Here is a 21,698-nt window from a genome sequence, read left to right on the forward strand (position 1 = left end):
CATGGGATGCTTTTAGGAGACAACATTTGGGGAGAAGATTAAAATTACTGTCTTTTGTACTTTCAGCAAAGCATTTACACACATTCATTAATACTAGTAGCATTGCAGCTTATATGGCAGATCCCTTCATGTCACAGGTTCAAGGAGTTATTTTCACAGTGTCATCTGAGCCTTTTGATTCCATCACTGAAGAAAGTGACAAAGTTTTGGCCCTGAGTTGAGGCAAAACAGAGGAAGAACAGGAAGAGAGTAGTTTTTTCACTTTGTTTACACCACTGAAGCACACACAGGTTAGAGGAATTTGCCTGGAGTCACACAGGAAATCTTTGGCAAAGCTGGAAACCTTGCTAGTCTCAAGCCTCATCTACACTTAGTGATTCAATGGTATAAATATACCATCAGCTGAACTCTTATCAGCAGTTGTTCCCAGGAAGGAGGCAGCTTGTGCTTGCACAGCAGTGTTGTTTTTTCTCTGAGAAACTGTAGAATTAAATGTTTGATGTTTTTAGAATGCATTTTTCTAAAATAAAAACTTTCCACTACTATTAGTAATTAACTGGTATATGCCACTACCCAGTTTAAGCATCTGGAGATTTATGTTACTTTTTTCATTTTAGTATCAATATCAATGAATAAAAGACTGATAAATAGTCCTAAATTGGCTTCTGATTTCTTTTGTGGCTTAGATTTATACATTTGAAAATAGCACAGAAAGCCCTTTGCCAGCTTTAAATACAGTCAAATAAATGTGTCAACACTAAATAAGTAAATAAATAAATTTGAAAATCACTAAGCTGGAATCATCAAGTCTATAAAGTGCCTAAGATTGTTGAGACCAAACATTGTTTTTAAAGGCTGTTTCGAATTTTTATGTATCTTCTTCCTTAAGTTCTCATAGGACATGGAGATTATTTTGAGTTACATTTTCTTTCTGCTAAGCAGTTTCCTTAGCTGCTTGATGCTTCTGAAGCACAAACTGTCCAGTGAAACGGAATAAGTAAACAAAGGCCTGCTTCACTCTGTGCTAATAAAATGCTTTGGTGTTTAAAGACTTCTAGAGTTAATCCTATCACAATGGGTAAGTAGCTACAAATTTATAGGTTTATAGTCGCTGGTTGGGTAATTTTCTAAATTATCAGCATCATCAATGTTTTCCTTGAGACTCTTCCTGCCAAGTGAACAACGGAGATAACAGGTTTTTCATATGTTTTTATTCTTTGTTTCTCTAGCCTCCAAAACTCTTATAAATACTATGCTACGGGACCCTTCTCAGATTCCAGATGGAGTTCTAGCAAATCAAGTCTATCAGGTATTAATCACAGTTGTCTTTTTTTTTTTCTTTTTTTTTTTCTGTGGCAATGCTGTTATCTGCTTATCAGACTAAAAGATTTTAAACCTCATTTAATTACTGTCATCGTAAACTATCAGTGAGGTCAGGGTGCACCATAAATGGCAATGCAATATTTGTGAGAGGAGCATTTCACTTTTTAATAGCTTGCTTTTATAGTGAATAAAAGCATGCAGTTTTTGTTTTCTGTGATTAAATCTAAACAACATCTGATAGCCTTTTTAAAGAAAAGTAATTACTGTTTTTAAGATACTGTTTAACTGTAAAGGTTTTGTAGTTGCCCATCACTATACTACTTCTCTTATTTGTCTGCAGTGTACTGTGAATGACTGTTGTTATGGACCACTGGTGGACTGCATCAAACAGTATCCTTTCCCATAAAATTTTAGGTGCACAATTGACGAGCTTAGACTGTGTGGAAGAGATGTGTCTAGCTTTAGCCTGACATAAAGTTCTGCTTCACAAAACACATTTTGTACTCCTCTGTTTTACATTCAATCAACTAGAGGTTCACTGCAGAGCTTTCTCTTATACTGTTGAACAAAAATCAGATGGACCACGAGAAATTGTCAGTTTGGTGGCTGCACATTCATATACCTGACTGAACCTCTTTGGTTTTCATTAGTTGAAATGCATGCCTGGTTTTCTGTTGAGACTAGTTGACCATGCTTTGAGTAGTCGTGTTGGACTAGGTGATCTCTGGAGATACCTTCCAATCTCAATTATTCTGTGATTTAATTAATAAATTGCATAGATAGTGTTCAACATTGTGGCACTGCTTTGTTATGAATATGAGTTTTGACTGGAATGTTTTCAAATGCAATTCAGGTGTGATTGACCAATTAGTATTTTTAAACTCATATCTGATATTCCAGTGTAGTTCTTTCTGTTCTTCTTAAAGGAAATGAAGCTAGCTGTAAAAAAAAGCCTATGTAGCATGAATTTTAAGGGATTTTTTTTGTAGTGTTGAAATGGTTAATTAGAGATCCTCAGTATTCAGTGAGAATACTCGGGAAATGCCACATAGTACTGAGTATTCCAGACTAGGATTATAATTTGTTAGGAATGATCACTGTGACCCCAGATGTGTTTTAATAAAGTCCTGAATGAGTAGCTCTTCTGTTTCATAGAATCGTAGAATGGTGTGATGGGTTAGAGTTGGAAGGGACCTTAAAGATCATCTAGTTCCAACCCCCCTGCCATGGGCAGGGACACCTTCTACTAGATCAGGTTGCTCAAAGCCTTATCTGACCTGGCTTTGAACACCTCCAGGGATGAAGCATCCACAACTTCTCTGGGCAGCCTGTTCTACTGCCTCCAACCAGTCCATGTCCTTCTTACATTTGGGGGTCCCAGAGCTCAACGCAGCACTCCAGGTGGGGTCTCATGAGAGCAGAGTAGAGGGGGAGAATTGCCTTCCTGGACCTGCTGGTCATGCTTCTTTTGATCCAGCCCAGGATACGGTTGGCTTTCTGGGTTGCAAGCTCACATTGAGCTCATATTAAGCTTCTCATCAATCAGCACCCACAAGTCCATCTCCTCAGGGCTGCTCTCAATCCATTCTCTGCCCAGCCTGTGTTTGTGCTTGGGATTGCCCCAGTTTAGTGTTGTCAGCAGATTTACAGAAGACGCACTCAATCCAAATGTCCATGTCGCCAACAAAGATGTGAAACAACACCAGTCCCAACACTGACCCTTGCGGAACACCACTCATCACCTGTCTCCACTTGGACATTGAGCCGTTGACCTCAACTCTTTGATTGCGACCATCCAGCCACTTCCTTATCCACCCAGTGATCCTTCCGTCAAATCCATGTCTCCAATTTAGAGGCAAGGGTGTCTTGCGGGACAACGTCGAATGCTTTGCACAAGTCCAGGTAGACAACATCAGTTGCTCTTCCCTCAGCCACCAACGCCATGACCCCCTCATAGAAGGCCACCAAATTTGTCAGGCACGATTTGCCCTTAGTGAAGCCATGTTGGCTGTCACCCATCGCTTCCTTATTTTCCATGTGCATTACCATAGTTTCCAGGAGGATCTGCTTGATGATCTTGCCAGATCACAGAGGTGAGACTGACCGTCCTGTAGTTCCCTGGGTCTCCTTTTTTACCTTTTCAAAAGTGGTGGTTATGTTTCCACTTTTCCAGTCAGTGAGAGCTTCACCAGACTGCCATGACTTCTCAAGTATGATGGATAGTGGCGTGGCAACTTCATCTGCCAGTTCCCTCAGGCCCCATGCATGTATCTCATCAGGTCCCATGGACTTGTACGCCTTCAGGTTCCTTAGATGGTCTTGAACCTGATCTTCTCCTACAGTGGGCAGTTCTTCATTCTCCCAGTCCCCGCCTTTGCCTTTTGTGACTTGGGTGGTCTGGCTTGAGCACTAGCCAGTGAAGACTGAGGCAAAAAAGTCATTGAGTACCTCAGCCTTCTCCATATCCTGGGTAACCAGGTCTACTGTTTCCTTCTTGAGAGGTCCCGCATTTTCCCTACTCTTCCTTTTATCACTGATGTACCTATAGAAGCTTTTCTTGTTGCCCTTGATGTCCCTGTCCAGATTTAATTCTATGAGGGCTTTAGCTTACCTAACCGGATCCCTGGGTGCTCAGACAGTTTCTTTGTATTCCCCTCCCCCCCCGCCCCCCAGCTGCCTGACCTTGCTTCCACCCTCTGTAGGTTTCCTTTTTGTGTTTGAGTCTGCTATCAAAGGAATAATTCCAAAATCATGGCCTGCTATCACTGAGCAGGCTAGCAAGGCAATTCCCTCCCAAGCCCTAGAGAATCCATGCATAAATCTCTGCATGCTTTCTGGGCGAAGATCTTGATATTACTGTACGGTTGCAGTATAGGAAAGCTACAATGATGTTTATTTATGCATGAAAAACACGTCTTGTAGTTGTGATACATGTGGTGGTCGTCCCTTAAAAATGTTCTTTCCACTAGAAATATTTGCCTGGTGTCTACTACAGACTCAGCCCTGCTCCCATTAACTTTAACAGCAGCAGGATAGACTTCTAATTGTATTTGTATTCATTGAGACTATCTTCAGCATTAAACACAGCTCTCTGAAAGTGGACTAATCTACTAAATTACACTTTTTAAAAGGTTGTTGATCGTTAATTTTCATATCCAGAATTAAGATTATTATTTGGTTGATGAACAATCTGGCTATAGTCTTTTGAAAGTGTCTTGTTTAAAAGTGATAACAACACATATGTAGAATTATGAACAGTTCTTAAGAATAACTTCTCTGCAGTCTGAAAAGGTCTTTTCTATCCTCTTAAGATTCTTGTTCAAGTGAAGTTATTGAATACACAGTGACGTCAGTGAGAATAAGAAGCAGTTTTTCAATTCCATTTTGGTACAGAAAAGTTTAATACTAAGCTGTGAGAGTGCATTATCTGCAAGTATGTTGCTGAATTAGATGTTAATTTTGAGGTGCATAAAATAGTTAAAAATCAATTTAAAGTTAAGGTTTTAAAAACATAATGTCTTCTGAAGGATTACATATTGATTTTAAATATAACTATCTAATTGTATATGCATGGACTAAAGTAGGAAGTCAACCTCTTTGTAAATGCCAAGAGGCTATTTTTCAGTAATAATTCAGATGCTTACGGGAAACTGGGCTGCTAGATTGCATGAGTAGAAAATGGCTTGTGAGGTTATTTACAAGTTTTGCCCCATGGTCATTGCCATCAATAACAGGTATTATAGACTAAGTCTAAGTGTTTCTGCTTATGGTGCATTATAAATTATGTTTCCAGTATTTTTCTTACATTTTTGCTGTTCTTCATTTGCCTCTTTTGTTCTGTAACTGCTTGTAGAGTTTAACATAATATATAATTTCAGTTAATAAAAATTGTGTGTGTGTGTGTATATATATATGTGAAATGATTCTATACAATTAGGTTTTTGCTGTTCAGCACAAAGTGTTGATAGTAATTAAGTCTAATGGTAAGGTGATCTGTAGTTTAAGTTTTCAGAAGTAATTCTAAATAGTATTAGGAACTTAACTTTTTATAATGTAAGATCCTTTATCATGATGTTCTGTAAGATTCTTCTTAAAAGCTTCCAGAAGAGAACTTTGACCTCCAGGAGGATACATTAAAAATATTTGATGTGGTGACTTTTTTACATATTGCTAAAAATAGTACATTGGATCAGCAGGCCGTCAGTGAAGTGAAAAGGACTTCACTATGAAATATTATTTCATCCTTTGCTGACATTAGTTCATGCTTCTGAAAAATCAATTAAAAGGATGTTTTGTTACCGTAAGACGTTTCGGATGGATGTAGTGCCTATCAGTTTCAGAATATAGAGAAAAAAACAGTTAATTTCATTCTTTGCTGAATTAGAGAATTGATACACTGGTCAGTCAAAGCAACTTAAAAGGTATTCAACGACGTTTTTTAAGCTCACACTTTATTTTAAATTTGCGTGGGAAGTAAAGCAGAAGTGGAAATATTACCCTTATTTATACTGAATAAGTACGATCTAATGGGTCTTAATTTTGTAAAATGTATGTTGATGATATAGTAGTCTGATTTTCACAAAGTGCTAAATGACTCTGAAAATCCCTGTAAGGAATTTCAAAACTTAGAGTTCAGATCACTGATCATTTCTGAAATACAGGTGAATACCAATAGATTTTACACTTAATTACTTTACCTATGATGTTTTTCTGAAGTTGGTTCTTTTCCAGAATTATCTTCCAGTTCTTAACCTAAAGCTATCAGTGCTATTGGGCATGAGCATGAAGTCTTGCTGCGAGAAATGCTTTTGGAAAAAAATCTCTCTTTCATAGGTAAGAATCTGTGGTAGAGGCTAGCCAGTGAATCCTTAACTTAAAAGATTTCAGTGACTGTTTACTTAAAAAAATAAGCCTCAGTGCTCTTTGTATTAGGTAATAAAGGAAGAGTAAAAAATGATTGATGCTGTACGTGTTATCTTTTATTGATTTAGAACTGAGCAGGAACTCAGTTACCTAATACCCTATATGTACAGCACATGCACAGGCTTGCAATTAATATTTTATAGAATAAGTAGCTGAAAAAAATGCTTTAATATGTGCTGCAGTATTACTTTTGGTGTCATGAGATATTAGCCATAATCTAGGCCTTATGAGACTTAGGAGGAAGCATAAGAAATATTAGCTTCAAAATGCTTTATGTATTAAAGAACTGCTAGAGGATTCATGCATTTAGTTTTCTGTGTAGTTTCTGATGAATTTTTGTCCTCTGCCTCCCAACCAACACAAGCATTCTTTTCACAATCCTTATATTTAAAGTTATTTTAAGGATTCATTAGTTAGGAAGTTATTTCCTTTTTTTTTTTTTTCTTTTATCCTACACTAAGTTTCTTGTATATGAGTGCCATTAATGATTAGTGTTTAAAACATCTTTCTCTTATTGTGATAATAAACTTAACAATGTCGTCTTATATCTTGAATTCCTTATGTGATGAGAAAATAACAAAGTGAAATGCTGTCTTTTGTTAATGGTTGAGTGTTGTACTAAATTTGTGTGATCAGGGAATTTTGCTGTTTTTACCGGAAACTGTGATCTCTCCTAAAGCTAGATTCACGTTAAGATTTTTGAAACCTTGAACAAATTTAAGAAATTAGAGAGAGTATTAAAGTATTTAAGATTTGTTCATACGATTAAGAAACAGAGTTAGTGTGCTCTCTTATTTTAGAGAAAAATGAAAAAAAGGAATAACTGTTGCATACAAACTTGCAAATGACACTACGAAAATGTGAGGCAGGTTTTTCTACTTGGCTAATAAGAGCAGAGATATGGGTAAGAGGCTTAAGCTGTAATTGCAGAGGTGATGCTGAGTTAAAATACTAAACATTTCTAGAACAGTAAATATAAAGCTGCCGGGGAAAGTTATGGAATCGCCTCCAACGAGAAATTCAAGGCTAGACTTGAGACTCATCCATCAAAGCTGCTAATGAAATCAGTCCTGTCACGATACAAGGGAATGGACTAGATAACTCACTAGTGGGTCCTCAACCCAACGATTATCATTTTATTTGGCTTGTGCAAGCTTGTGTAGTATGCAAATCAGATTTAAATTTTAATGTTTGGTTGAACATCAGCTTTGTCTTTAGAAATAAGCTCTAAGAAATGTATGCTGTCAAACCAAAATATCTAGAATGGGTTAATTCATTAGACTGTAAAGATATCAGTGAAAGAGCTTAATTTATTGTTTACATTTTATGTATACTGAATATTGTTTAGTCATAATTTAAGATATGTTAAGTGGTTGTATTTTTATTTCTGTGCATTGCATGTGTCTCTAAGGTTCTGGGTGTGATTTTTTTTAATTTTTTTTTTTTTTTTAAAAATGCCTTTCGTAAGTATCTGCAAGATGAACCCTACTGAACATCTGGCAATAGTGTCCTTCCTTTCTGAAAAATTTGTTCCAAAACTAGTTGAAGAAAACCCCAGGGAAACAAAAGAGATTACATTATTTCCTGTAAGTCAACAAATTCAGGCTTTGTTAGGCTATGCATAAGACTGTGTGTTGAAGTGTTGAAGATGGCTTATGACTTAGATTATTGTACTTGCAATTCCATTACTTTTAACATGTTAAAGAAGCAGAATTCTTGCCGTTTCTATGTCAGTGTACTATTCCAGCGTGCTATTCTTCAAGAATAGTAAGTTTTTTTGTATTAGATGTGTTCACCTGGGCACCAGAGGGTCTATTGCAGGAGAAGAAAGCACAGTCAAAGAACACAGTGAATCTAAATTGCCCCAGTGTAGTCTTGGAGCATGGAACAGGTTTTCAGGTCCAGGACATAATTTGACTGTTTCTAGAGCAGTTACCTTTCAAAGCCTACAGATCAGAAGTAGCACCTTCAGATTCACCCAGAAATTGATTGGAAACTTATACAAACTAATGAGGTTTGTGTTTTAGTAATGCACTGTTCGTGAGAAGCACATCATATACCACATCCTCTCTTCAGCAAAAACACAGCTCTCAAGTCTTTCATAACTTCATCTGAGATTAAAGTGATCAATGGAGGCATTCTCTTCACTTGCCATACTGAAATGCCAGGAATTTCTAAGTTCTGTATAGGATCTTAATTTTTTCATGTCTTTGTCGTGAATATATTAAGAAAGCTTTTAGCTCTAATGGGAAGGTATGTTTCTGACCTTTGTCTGGAATCTTATCCTCCTTTGGTTCCCGCCATGATGGGCCTCAGTAGCAGCCTGTATATAAATCATGAAATCTGATCAGTGTTTTCTGGTGTAATTGTAAATTGGCAGTTGCTGCTTATTCATGCACCAACAGAAGAATGTTTGGTTTCCTTGTTATATCCAGAGGCTAGTATAAGAACAATGATGTGTTAAATGGTTAGGACTGAGTGTGAAGTTACAGTGAAGATGAAGCTCCAGTTTTGTTGGAAATCTGAATAAATGGGGAATCTGTAGAATAACTACTTATTAGGGCTGTTTCAATGTAGTTTCTAATATGAGGATGCATACATGTAATTGTCAAAGCTCCTGAGGGCTGGCTTTCAAACAATTGTTAAGTTGTTCTCTTCATCCATGCAGGAGCTAAAAGATCTTTTAAGGTGCAGAATGATACTTCTGTAGCTTCCTAGGCTGAAAACGTCTTTTATTTTTGTGGGGTTTTGATTTTTAAAAAAGTTTATGGTGATTGTGGGGAGTTTCTGTAATTCTTTTTCTTTCATTTATTTTTTCTCCAAAGTTATAGAGCTTCAAAATACTTGAAGAAAGACTAACATGTAAATATGCTCCTGCACATGATAGACAACTCACGTAAAAAAATGAACATGTTATAAACATATTTTCCAATATTTATCATAATAAAAAATGTTAGGAGAAACCAAGCAAAAACATTCAGAAACAGATTTAAAACAAAAATCATGTTTTTTTAAGCCATACATTAGTGTCAAACGATTTTAAAAGTAATCAGGCATCCTTGAAAAAAGGGTCTGCTGAGGAATATTAAAAGTAATGCTGATGCAAACTCCAGTTCAGACACCTGCCAAGTTGACCTATCAGGAAATGTTTTTACATCTGTCCTGATTTTCAGTGGGCTTCTTAAAAGTACATTTCCCTGAAATTGTGATACTAGTATTTGTTAGATGTGATAGAACAGACTGAACTTTCTATTGCCATTTCAGTGTTCTCAAATAATGAAAATTTGAACTGGGACATCCTGTTGTCTTTTCTAGACCGTTTTAAACAACTAAGAGAGATTACAGTTACATAGAATTGGGTAAAACTAGATTATTTTTATCAAGATTAAGAGATTACTTAGAATATTAACTCATTTTTATGTTATGGCATAAAACCCTCTATTTATAGGTTCTGTTAAATTAGAACATTGTTAGTGTAAACATCTTTTATCCATATGCCTGACAATCTTTGAAAAAATAGCCAACAACCAAGTCTGTCTCTGAATCCTAGAAAGGTTTAATAGCTGATTGGGTGATATAATGAGGTGTTGCATTGTAAAGACTTGTATTTACAATGCGGTGTGCTTACAGTGAAGAAATACTCTAAAATTTCAATTAAAACGCTACAGCTATCAGAAAGAGTAAACAGCTATTGCAGTTTACACTTAAGTGAATGTACAACTTTACAAAATTACTCCTGTCCCGCTTTCAGTATTAGTTCACTAATATAAAAAAATACTTCAAAGTTATATTCTTCAGTGAGAAGAGGAGGGAAGCTTGATTTAGGCACTTTTAAAATATTTTTATTTCTAAGAGTGTATGTTTTTCTTGTCATTAAAATGTTACTTGGACTCAAACTGCTGACCTTTCAGGATATGCACAACGTATTCTAAAACTGAGTTCTGAACATTGGCCATGAGACTACTGTCCAAACCTGATAAATGGATTGGAAGTAAGCTACCCAACAGTGAGAATGGACCATTAATTTTAATCAAAGGTGATGTAGAAAGGCGAATGGGATGCATGACAATGTCAACAGCCCAGTAGGTGTTAAGGGGCTACACAGCCTTACTTGTTACTAGGTAGTGCCATTAGTTGAGCTTGGGTGAAGACAGAAAGCCATGCCTGGAATTGAATGACCAGGTCACTCCAAATTCTAATGGAGAAATGGTGTTTCAGAAATACCAATATAATAGTATTGGAAATCAAGGACAATAGTTTAGAAAATATTAAGGGCTTGCTTTGGCTTTTTTTTTTAAAGGAAGCATCTGTTGTCTTTTGCAGTTTTATCTTGCTCAGTCCTTATTACTGTTTCTTGAAATATTCAGCTCTAATGTTTGTAAGCAATAGAGTTGTATAGTTAATGTTAGCAGAATTTTTAAATTTTTTTCTGTGTTCTGAAATTAGATAAATTCTATAGAACGCAGGATACAAGAGAATAAAATTGTGGCTTCTCTCTCCTTTAATAAATTTCTAGAAGAGAAGGATTTTCGTGTTCCTTTTTTAACAACTTTATGCTAACATTAAAATAAAACCAATAAGGCAGCTACAGTATATCTACATTTGTGGTGCTGGTAGGATTAATCTTAACAGCATCCTAATGTGGGGAGACTCTTCTTTCAATCAGTGAATATACCTCTTTATTTTGAATATTTGAGGGTTATAAAATACTGTATGACAGCTTGAATTAATGATGTTTATAATGAAGACATAAAAATGCAGGGATGACAAAGAAGCATTTTTATATCCATGCTTCAGGTTTTCTACGAAGGTTCATTTAATCTGACACAGCATTGCATGCATAAGAAAGATATGTATGACTGTACTAGTAATTCTTGCACTCCTATTTAAAAGAAAATTAATTATGCTGCTGTCTACTTAATAGAATAGTTTTATAAACAATAGTTCTTATTCTCTATATATAGCTGAAGATCAGCTTCGTGCAAAGGGTTACGACAAAACACCAGACTTTATTTTAGAAGTGCCAGTAGGTAAGTCTTTTAAAATAATTTTGATTATTTTATTTTGTGTAGAAGTGTTCATGCTAAAATATTATGGCTACTTAAGTGAAGTATATTATAGAATACTACAAATTATTCTCATTTTTTTCCATAGTTATACAATAATTTTAAGAACTTTTAGTTTGGGTCAGAGAGGTTTGATTGTAAGTAGTATTACCTGGTGTTTCCTCTTTGCTCTCTGCATATTTTTGTCTTATTATCACAAAAAGAAACAAAACGAGCAACAATAAGAACCTCTAAATCCCTGCTCTCTCTAACCTGCTCTGCCCACTGTCTTTATGAACTGAACTCTCAAGTACCGATAATTGTCTTAAACTTCTAGCGCAAATCAGTTCAAAGCAGTCTTAAGAGTATTACTGTTACACCTATAAGTTATTGCATAAAGGTTTGTCGTTATGCCGTTATTCTTTTGCCATCACTTTGCATCTAAATACAACTCTGCAGTTCCCTATTGCTTCTTAAAAGCCTACATAGCAAGAAGCAAGAAGGAATAAAAGTAGATATAAAGCTTATGTCAAAGTTCATCTGTGTTTTCTGGTCTTGAGGCCATGTAAGAAGGTAATCAGATAACCTAATGGCTGAGCTGTGGAAGAAAAAAAATCCATGTAATCCAAGTGTGAAGGGTTATTAATCACCTTTTGTAAACTTGCTTTCATGCCGAAAGATTTCTGCTTCGCCTCTATAGAATGCAGCACCTGTCTATGCAGATGCCTACCATTGGGTTTATCAGAGAAAGTAAGAAGGCTGAAGGCGCTGTGTGAAAGTCATATACATGACTAGTTTTTTGTTCTTCATATTGACAGCAGTTGACATTGTTACTGAGATAACTGATTTATATACTGGTATAAGGAATTGAGTGTGTACTATAAAATGTCTCTCTACTCAGAAGTGCTTGAGATACCATCTTTCAGCACAATAATCTGTTATCCAATAGATAAACAACTATGTATGTGAGAGTCTTCTGAAAAGTTTTTAGACTTTCCATAGCTCACTGATGTTTGTATTCCTAATCACATTTCCAAAAAAGAAAAAGGGTAGTGATGTTAATAAGAGGTTATATGTACAAAATAAAAAAATACCTTTTTTTGTTGGCTGAGGCTGGAAGGAACCTCTGGTGGTCATCTGCTCAAGCAGGGTCACGTGGAGCGAGTTGCCCAGGAGTATGTCCAGACAGCTTTTTATTATCTCCAAGGGTGGAGACTCCACAACCTCTCTGGGCAAGCTGTACCAGTGCTCAGTCACCCTCACAGTGAAAGTGTTTCCAGATGTTCAGAGAGACCCTCTGTGTTTCAGTTTGTGCACATTGCCTCTGGGCCTGTACACACTGCGCACCACTAAAAAGAGCCTGGCTCATTCTTCTTAAAACCTGCCTGTCAGATATATACATTGATAAGATTCCCCAACAATATACACAATATGTACTTGGTATTAAAATATTCACTTTGACATTAGAAACAAATAAGATTATATCCCAGTATTCAGGAGCTTGATTAAATGGAAACTAGAAGAGCAACTAGATGGAGCTAATTTTTTTTTATTACTTGAAAAGGGAAACTGGGAAACACCCAAAAGAATACTTGGGTTTGTAGTATTACCTGTGATGGGTTTACCCTTGGCTTGGAGCCAACCCTGCCACCCATTTGCTCACCCTCTCCCCTCCCAAGGATGGTGGAGAGAATTAAAGGTGTAAAGTGAAAAAGGACTCATGGTTGAGATAAGAACAATTTAATAACTAAACTACAATAATATTGAAAATAATAGTATATGCAGATATACAAGTGAGTGATGCACAGTGATACCTGATGACCAAGGCTCTGCTTGTTCCCGGCTAATGATCCCAGAGCAGGGAGAGCCCCAAAACCGCACTCACGGAACAGAGATAACAGTCTGAGCATCCCAGACCGAGAGCTGACCAGGGTGGAGGGGGGAAGGCCTTGGGAGAAGGACCACTTGGAGCGAGATCACCTAGAGCAAAAGAGATCCGGAACCAAAAGGGACAAACTTCCGGAGGGTCCTCACCTGGCCATGACGTGTATGTTATGGAATAGATTATTGGCCACTCTGGGTCTCAGTCCCAAACCTAAGATCAAATCCTGGGCTAGTAACTGGAGCTGTGCTCCCTTCCAGCTTCTGCAGTCTGCAGACAGCCAGAGATGCTGAAAGACCTTGGCAGCTGCATGAACATCACTTTTTATCAGCTTTCTTCTGAGCATAAAGCCAAACCGCAGCCTCTTGCTAGCTGTTATGAAGAAAGTTAACTCTGTCTCAGCTTAACCCAGGACATTACCCTATTAAAGAAGGTTAAAAATAGCCTTTAATTTCTTTGCATGGATTTGTCTTTAAAAATACAAATAGTGATAGTGTATTACTTTCCTCAAATTATTTTGGTCACTCGAGATTGGAAGAAAAAAATTTTCTACCTGCTGTCCCATCTGAACTAATGTATGGCAGTCCTTGCATTCTCTTCTTCATGACTCAGTATATTGCTACAAAAGGCAAATGTTTCTTAGAAATTGCTTCTCAACTGACTACACAGTTTATGCCTCAGCTGTTGTATCTCCTGGGATCTAAAGGTTTTGGGGGTAGGGGGACGATGTACTAGTGTAGACCTACACAAGTTGGTTACTGACAGCAGGGTAGTGGTGGATATAGACCTTAGTATGGTGGCTTAATGAGTTATTTACCCAGATTTCCTGAGTAATTTTACAGTCTGTGGTCAATCATGTGCTGCAATAGCCTCTCCTAATCTTTCTGTATTGTGCTTCTGGGTCTGCATGCCCTTTAAGTACCTCATCCCAGGTCAAACTTAGGCTGAGACGTCATGGCTGTGGATATCATAGGGAACTCATAATAAAGGAAACATTTGTAAAGACCTCAGTAGTGATACCCAACATTATGTTTTGGAGAAAGAATGATCTTTTAGAGATAAAATTGATATAATTCTCCATTAAAATATTTTCTAGTACTTTTTTGAAAAAATGTCCTATGTACATATTTGAAAGATATATTTACAAATATGTAACTCTGTTGCAAGCATGAATTATGTGATAGATTGGGGGGCAATAGGATATTCCCAAACACATTCTTACAGGCTGTTGAGTTTGATTTTTAGAGTTCACTGTATTTTCTGCTATCACACTAGCTGTTGAAGGACACATAGTTCACTGGATTGAAAGCAAAGCCTCATTTGGTGATGAGAGTAGCCACCAAACCTACTTGCAGGACCAGTTTTGGAGCTACTGGAACAGGTACATTTCTGTTATTTTTCCTTACATATAAGTAGGACTGCGTTTTTGAAAGAGGTTACTGGAAATAACACTAGTGACTTTTTTATTAAGCCATGTGAACAAAATACGTGTTACTAATCTGGCATTTTGAATGTGTCATGTAGAGGGGCTTGTGATCAAGGGGTGGCCTTAACCATGGGCAAAATGGTATTAATTAGTATGTCAAATTTGGATGCTGAAATATTACTGAAAAATTCACATCATAATTGTTGACATGCAGCAGATATATATGGTATTTTTACAGTGATGCTAGATGACAGAATAAGTTACTTTGGTACAGAAGTTATGCATCAGGTTTTTTAGTACCTGACTTTGAAGGAAGATTTTCCTGTAACGTTTTGTAATACCTGCAAGATGCCAAATTTGTTATAAAATCTTCACAGTCTAACTAAATGGGCTTTCTGTATAAAGAACTTTACTGCTCATTGTCATCGTATCTAGGACAATACTGTTTCACTGGGGTTTTTAATAAAGTGAGTTTTTTTAGTGTTATCTACATTTTAAACAGTAATAACAATTATCTTCAAGCTAAAAAATGTAGTACATATTTGCAGGAACATAATTGGGGAAATAACGTTAAGCAGGACAGAATCTTTGAGCATATTGATGGAATTGGTATAAAGATCATTTCTGTAAAGGTGGTTAAAATAATTCTACTTTATTCTTATGAAGGTCATTATTGTGTATATATATATATGTATCTTTCTATGGTAGTAGAAGCCTCCTCACTGGAGGTTTTTTCTTAAAAAAAAAAATCCTAAACAAGGTGCTTCATCTTCAGTTCCATTTTTGTGTGTGGTAGAACCCTAAGCAAGGTAGTAAGTGAGGTAAATTAAAGTTTTAATAAAGGATTTTTAAAACTATAATTTTAGAAGTCTGCTCAGTGTTCACAAGAGAGCGTCAATTAAATCTGAGTGATAGTGGAGAAGATGGCACAAACGTGTGAACATACAACAAATAGACAGTGGGTGCCAATATCAGTCTGGTGACCGTTAGCATTTCAGCTGAATATATGTCAAGGTGAAAATAGCTAGCCTTAGCTTAGGAAATACCTTAAAAGCAGATTCTGTAGGAGGCAGAAGAGAATGGGAAACTAAATCTTGACAATAACATCATCAGAGTTCAGAATTATTCTCTGTAGCAGCATTCGTGACTGACACAAGGACCTGCTCTTATTTGACAATCCCAGAAAGCAGTGACTTGGAAAACCTGAATTGAGGTAATGGGAACCTCAGGAGGACTGTCAGTTGTTGGATGAAGACACTATACTACAGGAAAGTTGTAGAAAAGAATTTGTGAATCATAAAACCAGAGTGCAAGACTTAGAAAGAAATTTGACTATATACAATATTTAGGCAAATGGTGAGAATGGCAGGAAAGATTTTGATGTAAATGGTGCTGAACTTGCACATCAATGTAAATAACAGGAGATTGATCAGCTCCGACTGGGAGGAGACCCTTAGATATACTGGCTCCAATATTCCCTGAGGAGAAGGAATGTGTGTGAAGGGATACGCAATAGTATCAAGAGAAAAGGAGCTCCAAGAAGTGAATTTTAAATAGATAATGAGCATGAAGATACTCACTAAGTTGAGATGGAGTGAGTAGACAAGTAGGGTGAATGCACTGATTCATTTGTTGTTTGCAGTAAAATTGCCATTGCAAAGTTAAGTTGTGGTTTCTGTGGGTTTTTTTGTGCTGAATAAAATGACTAATTGTGTTTTGGTTTGAGCTATAAAATGTGTAAAACATTTGAGAATAGTGTGTACCATTTTAACCTGATATTTCCAAAAGCAACTTCTTTTATGCTTTTATCAGGAAACCAAGACATAGCTAACTTCATTTTAATTTTATCATGTAGTAATTAATATTGCAACTTTAAAAATGGAATAACCTCTCACTGAGCTGTTAGTCGAGTACCTTTAACGTTACAAAAGCTAGACTGAATTAGCATGTGGATCAATAGGACTGTTTTGGGAGTAGTTTTGAGATTTTGCTAAATCTTCTGTTATAGCTGTTCATATTGAAAACAACTACAAGAATTTATACTGAAATATAGTGACTTACGTTCATATAAAGGAAACTAAAAATCTCCTTAGTGAATTGTTACTCCCTGAAACCAGAATTTGATGGTAGGTTAACTGTGGAAATTAAGCAGATTTCTCTGGGATTTTTTTAAAGATCAAATCCTGTTAGTTTTAATTTTGGTACTGCTTGGCCAAACTAACCAGTATCACATCTTCTGAAATGAGTTCTGAGTTACTGCAGCTTATTCTAATGTAATGACAGTTGGGTTAATGAACACTTGTTGACAGATGAAGTTGCATGTAGATCAGACAGTTAACTTGCATTGCTCTCTGAAACTATTGGTATGAAAAGACACAGGTGCAGTTGCATAAACTGTGAATCGATTTTGTGTGATTTAATCAGCCTATGGAGGGACCTCTCAAGTGAGAACCAACTTCCCAGACAAATTCAGCACACCTGTGTGTGTCCTTTCCTCTTGAAGGAGAAATCATTTGGAGAAGAAGCATCAGTTCACAGCAGAGATATCATGACACTCAGCTGATAGTTTAGAGTTTTGTAAACCTAATCTGTTGGTTGAACTTAAAGCCAAATTGAAATTGGAGAAAAAGCCTGTAACATCGCCTGTTAGATGTTGGATAGAAATACATGTCTAGATATTTGAAAGGAATGAAGGTGAGAAGCTTTAGACCTTTTCCATTCATCTTTTTTTTTTTTTCTTCCTTTGTTTCTCTGAAAAGTAGGAGTGAGACTGGAAAAGTTTCTAGGTTTTTTTCCTCACATCTGTCACAGATGTAAGTTTAATTCTGCACACAGTCTGACTGAAAGCTTTGAACACAGCCGTGGCTTGTTTGCTGTTATGTGTATATTTCAGTAAATCCTGTACTCTTTGCTAACTAAATCTATGAGTGTCTTAAATTGGTCTGTAGTGACAGGAAAGAAATGGCACTTTCTCATTTAACAAAACAGCTCCCTAGATGCAGTCAACCATGTCTGTTCACCTCAGTGCAAAAGAACACCTTTTTATTACTCCAAGTTCTGCAGGGACAGTTTAGCAAGGTTTTTTATGGCTCATACATCAGTGGTATTGTTAAGCAATTTTCAGTTGCAGTGCTGCACTGCAACCGCATCTTCAAATTAAGCTTCGCATTAAAAATGTACAAAGTTTACCTTGTCAGTGGGTTTGCACAGTTGTAATTTAAGATGCTGTTTAGATACTGAGAATTTTCAATAATAAAGAAACAGGAAAAGGCAAGTTTGGTCTTGAATGTTCCCAGACTGATTTTGCAGAATTATGTTTTAGAAATAAGCTATTTTATATACTGAACAAATTCAGTATAAAATGATTCATACACTTCAAAAATCCCTTCCTTCAGTATTTTTGTTTGTCCAAAGTGGTGGCATCCACAGAGCAAGCTATAGCTTTCACTACCACTGAGCAAACAAGACAACTGCATGTGCAAAATGTCATCACTTTGTGCACATATTTTCATTGTTCACAGGCCTACACTGGTGTATTTCCTGTAACCATGAGGATAAAAATTGTGGCATAGTCTGTGTGACCAAGGGTAATTTGGAGAGCATGAACAGGAAGTAACCGATCGTGCTTTGAAAGAGGGTCTGAGAACATGTTGTAAATTATTTTAGGATTTAAATGAATGCTGCTGGTTTTTTTTTTTCTTTTGTGGTGTCTAATTTTATATATTTTTCTGACTTAAATAAAGAATTGGAGTCCTGGTGTTAGAGCTGATAGGCATGACTGCTGTTTTCTAAGAGGCATATACAGATCAGCAGCACACAGTTCAAATAGTGGTCAGTGGGTGCACTTTCAATGACTTGCTGTAAAAAGATATAAACTCAAATACAGCAATTTACATTTTCTGTCTTCTGCAAGCCTGGCTAAGGCATACGTACATTCTGGAATGTAATTTCTGGTGAGTCCCTGGAGAAAACTTGAACCTGTTATTAGCTAAAGAAACTTTACTACATATGAGGTAGGCTGTAGGAAAATGTCAGATTTGACACTGATATTAAACTAAAGGTAATTTCATATAGTGAAAGAGAAGCATTCTGTCTTCTTTTTGAGTAAGAATGGTAAGTCATCCCTCTACTAAATTCTTTCCCCATTTGCTTGTATTCTAAATGTTTTTAGTCTTGTGCTTCTGTTTTTTTGAAAGAATAAATAATAGCTAGTTTCCCATAAGTAATTTTAAAATAGTAACCACACTTTTTGGAAGTCTACATTCATGATTAAATGGGTTGTTAATTAATGTATTATGTCTGATCTTGAGACTTCAATTTATAACTAAAAATCATAGTAAAATTATCTTAAGAGTCCTGTAGATTAAAAAAGGAATTTCAGATAAACACAGACAGAAAAAAACCTAAAGGATTGTATTTCAGTCACCATCACAGTCTATGTGTTCTTAGGGTTTTTTAAGCAGGGTGTTCTGTTCAAATTCATTTGCAGTTGACTATAAGGAAGAATCACATGTGAGCAAAGGCTGACTCAGAACATCGGAACAATATACATTTTTTCTGTTCAGCTGTTTAAAATGTTTTGACACCTTACTGTGAAGACTCTTTAATAATTGTTGTCTGATTGTACGTGGTAGGGGAAGAGGGAGTTATGCTGTGGATTTATGCGTGTCTGTTCTATAGCAAGATCAATATTCTCCAGTTGCAAATGGTTTAAAAAATTGTACTGGTGAATTGAAAGCTAGTGGTTTAACAACTTGACTTGGAGGAAACCTTGGGAGTTGCATTTGTCAAGAGGCTGGGAAAACTGTTCATGCATACCCAGTATCCAGAGCTTCATTGGCAGCCCAAACATAAAGAACTGAAAGGTCATTCTTCTTCTTACCGTATGATGGTTTGTTGACATATTTTGATACACTGGTACAATGCTGAAAGGTTTTGACCTTACTTCAACACTGAGGGACTTAGGGTTTGTTTAGCTATCTAGTGCTTGTAGATTTTAACGCATCCTGGGTTTTGGTCTGTTCTTTTTCTCTCCCTCCTGGCTCCACTTGAATTAGTAAATGAATCTTAAACAAAAATGGATGTAGACAGAAGAGTTTATTATGAATTTTGCAGCTTAGGACTATATATGGATAAGTTTCTTCAAAAAAAATTAACTTGTTAAAAATTTGCCATGCCAGCTTGCTAACCTTAGAAGCACTGAGTAAGATACGTTTGTTTATAGACAAGAAGACAATCAAAAGCAGTGAAGAGTCCCATTCTCTATTAATGTACTGATTCAATAGTTTAATTTGTGAAGACGATAAAATTCTTTGTTCTTCTACGAGATAAAGAGATGTGTACACTCACACACATACATACGCACACACGTACAAAAATATATAGGCATACTTCTCTGCTTCACAAATGTTCTAGATGCATTTAGCTTATTTATAACAGCATTTGACATGACTTATTGTTATCTTTATCTAATGACACATGAACAGGATAAAAATCAGCATGTAGTTTATAATTTTTTTTTCTACTTTAGCTCACAAGTAAGGTTTCTAAATTTTACCAGTCATCGTCTCTTTCACAACGTGATTGAATAACAGACCATGAAGACATTTTCCATTGAGACCATGGCTCATGCCTAGCATTGCTATAATTTTAATTGTTTGAGCATTGCAGGTTGGGATTTTTGTATCGAAACTAATTTTTGTCAAAGCAAAGAAGGAACAGACCATACCATATTAATATTAGCATTTACATTTGGATGGCTGGTATTAATGAAGTATATATTTTCATGCTTTATTCTCCTTAAATATTGTATTTAATATGGACATGAAATTGGGATTTTCATTGTAATTTAATTCTATCACTTAAGCCTGTTTTACTGCCAGTTACATTCTCAACTTAAATAGTAAATTAAGCACTGCATAGCTTGGTTTAAATTATTTTTTCCCTTCTTTTTCCTTTTTTTTTTTTTTTTGGTACTGTCTTAAATACTAGCATGTCACAGGAAAGTCATGTAGTGCAGATAGAGCATTTTCAGCTTCCATCCACATTACTGCAAGGCTTCAGCTCCAATTTTCCTGGTATTTCTCATTCAGATTAGACAAGCATCTAAGTTTATGTAAGATAGGAGCTGACAGCATAGATCCTGCTATGCTTGCCAAAGGCCTGGTTGCAGACACTCCGCTGTGTCAAAGAATGTCAACCCCCCACAGACCTTACCTTTCAGAATTCCTCGTAATTTTTAATTGACATTTACATCTGACATTTTCAATGTATTTCTTAGTGTTGAGTCTTTATCTGCCTACTAATAGTTAAAACCAAACCAAAGCAAAAAGAATCTCTTCCTGTAAACTATGATATCATATATTTTTTATTTAATAATGTCAAGTTACTGAGCTGAAACTCAAGACTGACCAACTCCCCCTTCCTTCATATAATTCTGTAATCCTAATACATTTCAAAGAACAATCGAGGAGGGAAGTAGGAGTATAAAGCAAAATTCAACTCTTAGTACTAATGAGCAAAGCATATTATTACTATGCATCATGCATAGGAAGGATGCAGAGATTTCAAGTAAATTTTAATACTACTAATAGAGATTTTCCTTTGAGTCAAGTACTTGAATATTGAAAGTGGTACCTTCATACCTATATTCACACAACATACACATGTAAACACCGTAATATTGTGAATGAAATGAAGCTGGCAAGTATGTAATTTAGCTGCATGTTGCCGTGTGTTGTGCTTCCTTGCCATCAGAAATACGAAGTTTTCATTTGGTTTAAAATACTAAAAGCCTAATAAATTAGTATGACCATAATTATCCATCTCCTAGAAGTTAGAATGAAGGACTACAGTTGATCATAAATGTCACAAAGCAAAGAAGTAGAAGCATTTTGTCACAGATAATACTGCTTTTCTTCTAATTAGTTAATTTACATTTTACAAATTAAGGGCAAGATTCAGACAGAAGATAATCTAGTAGCATATCATAGCTTTACTGACCTGTATTTGTATATGCCAAATTTAAGTTAATTAGAAATGTAGATGCTGTTTGTTTTATCTGTCAAAAAGCTCATCTTAAAAAAAATCTAGACACACT

General features: G+C 36.0%; 1 protein-coding gene across 1 annotated transcript in view; it reads left to right on the top strand.

The window, feature by feature from the left end:
- The window catches only part of LOC104464935 (chromosome unknown open reading frame, human C15orf41), a 100,567-nt gene that overhangs the window by 26,153 nt on the left and 52,716 nt on the right, over window positions 1-21,698 (top strand). The window contains exons 6-10 of the mRNA XM_010077797.1: window positions 1,230-1,309; window positions 1,664-1,713; window positions 6,089-6,156; window positions 11,211-11,276; window positions 14,449-14,554. Coding sequence (XP_010076099.1) covers window positions 1,230-1,309; window positions 1,664-1,713; window positions 6,089-6,156; window positions 11,211-11,276; window positions 14,449-14,554 — 370 coding nt within the window. The remainder of the gene's footprint in view (window positions 1-1,229; window positions 1,310-1,663; window positions 1,714-6,088; window positions 6,157-11,210; window positions 11,277-14,448; window positions 14,555-21,698) is intronic.

Source organism: Pterocles gutturalis, unplaced genomic scaffold, assembly GCF_000699245.1.
Source record: "Pterocles gutturalis isolate BGI_N339 unplaced genomic scaffold, ASM69924v1 scaffold2541, whole genome shotgun sequence".
NCBI classification, from domain to species: domain Eukaryota; kingdom Metazoa; phylum Chordata; class Aves; order Pterocliformes; family Pteroclidae; genus Pterocles; species Pterocles gutturalis.